The sequence below is a fragment of the Haliaeetus leucocephalus genome, unplaced genomic scaffold (assembly GCF_000737465.1).
Source record: "Haliaeetus leucocephalus isolate CR32 unplaced genomic scaffold, Haliaeetus_leucocephalus-4.0 Scaffold186, whole genome shotgun sequence".
NCBI lineage: Eukaryota > Metazoa > Chordata > Aves > Accipitriformes > Accipitridae > Haliaeetus > Haliaeetus leucocephalus.
Window position 1 is genome coordinate 824,421 of NW_010972622.1, and position 1,139 is coordinate 825,559.

General features: G+C 68.1%; 1 protein-coding gene across 1 annotated transcript in view; it reads right to left on the minus strand.

The window, feature by feature from the left end:
* The window catches only part of SMARCC2 (SWI/SNF related, matrix associated, actin dependent regulator of chromatin, subfamily c, member 2), a 9,352-nt gene that overhangs the window by 6,036 nt on the left and 2,177 nt on the right, over window positions 1-1,139 (minus strand). The window contains exon 2 of the mRNA XM_010565179.1: window positions 1,016-1,135. Coding sequence (XP_010563481.1) covers window positions 1,016-1,135 — 120 coding nt within the window. The remainder of the gene's footprint in view (window positions 1-1,015; window positions 1,136-1,139) is intronic.

Genomic DNA, 1,139 nt, shown 5'->3' on the forward strand with positions numbered 1-1,139 from the left:
GGGTGCCATCCCCACGTTGGGGTGCCATCCCCTTGTTGGGCTCTGTCCCTGGGCTGGGATGCAGTCCCTGCGGTGTTGGGTCACTGACCCCAGTTGGGGGACCTGTCCCTGTGTCGGGACGCTGTTCCCAAGTCCCCGGGGTGCTGTCCTGGGGTCCCCAGGGTGCAGTCCCCAGGTCCATAAGGTGTCATCCCAGGTCCTTGGGGTGCTGTTCGTGGTCAGGGCCCTGTCCCAGTGTTGGGGTGCTGTCCCTGGTGGGACACTGTCCCCTGGTCGTTGGGGCACAGACCCTGCTTGGGGGCAGTTCCCAGCAGGACAGTGCCCAAGTGTCACCGGCCACTGTCCCCAGGACACTGGGGCACTGTCCCTGATCAGGGCGCTGTCCCGCACTGGGGCACTGTCCCGGGTCACCGGGTGCTGTCCGTGGTTGGGCGCTGTCCCTGGGTCACTGGGGCCTTGTCCCCAGGTCTTTGGGGTGCTGTCCCTGCTCAGGGCCTTGTCCCCGGTTCACTGGGGCACTGTCCCTGCTCAGCCTTGTCCCCAGGTCTTTGGGGCCTTGTCCTCGGCTCATTCAGGTGTTGTCCCCGGGTCTTTGGGGTGCCGTCCCTTCTCAGGGCTTTGTCCCTGGGTCACCAGGGCCTCGTCCCCAGCTCACTGGGGCTCTGTCCCCGGGTCACAGGGGTGCTGTCCCCGGGTCACAGGGGTGCTGTCCTCGCTCAGGGCCTTGTCCCCAGGTCTTTGGGGCCTTTTCCCTGGGTCTTTGGGGCACTGTCCCTGCTCAGCCTTGTCCCCAGCTCTTCGGGGCGCTGCCTCCGGGTCTCTGGAGCCTTGTCCCTGGATCACGAGGCTGCCGTCCCCCCCGTCTTTGGGGCTCTGTCCCTGCTCGTGGCCTTGTCCCCAGGTCCCCGGGTGTCACTGGGCCTCATCCCCCACCGGGGCGCAGCCCCCGGCCCACCGCGTCCCCGTCCCCGGTGCCGCCACCGGCTGCCCGCTGCCCGCCGCGGCGGGGGCTCACCGGCAGCTTGGTGAGGGGCGCGTTGCTGACGTGCTTGCCGAAAACCTCCTCCTGGAACTGCAGCAGCTGCACCACCAGGCTCGACAGCGACTTGTTGGTGGGGGGTTCGGCCTGGATGTACTGC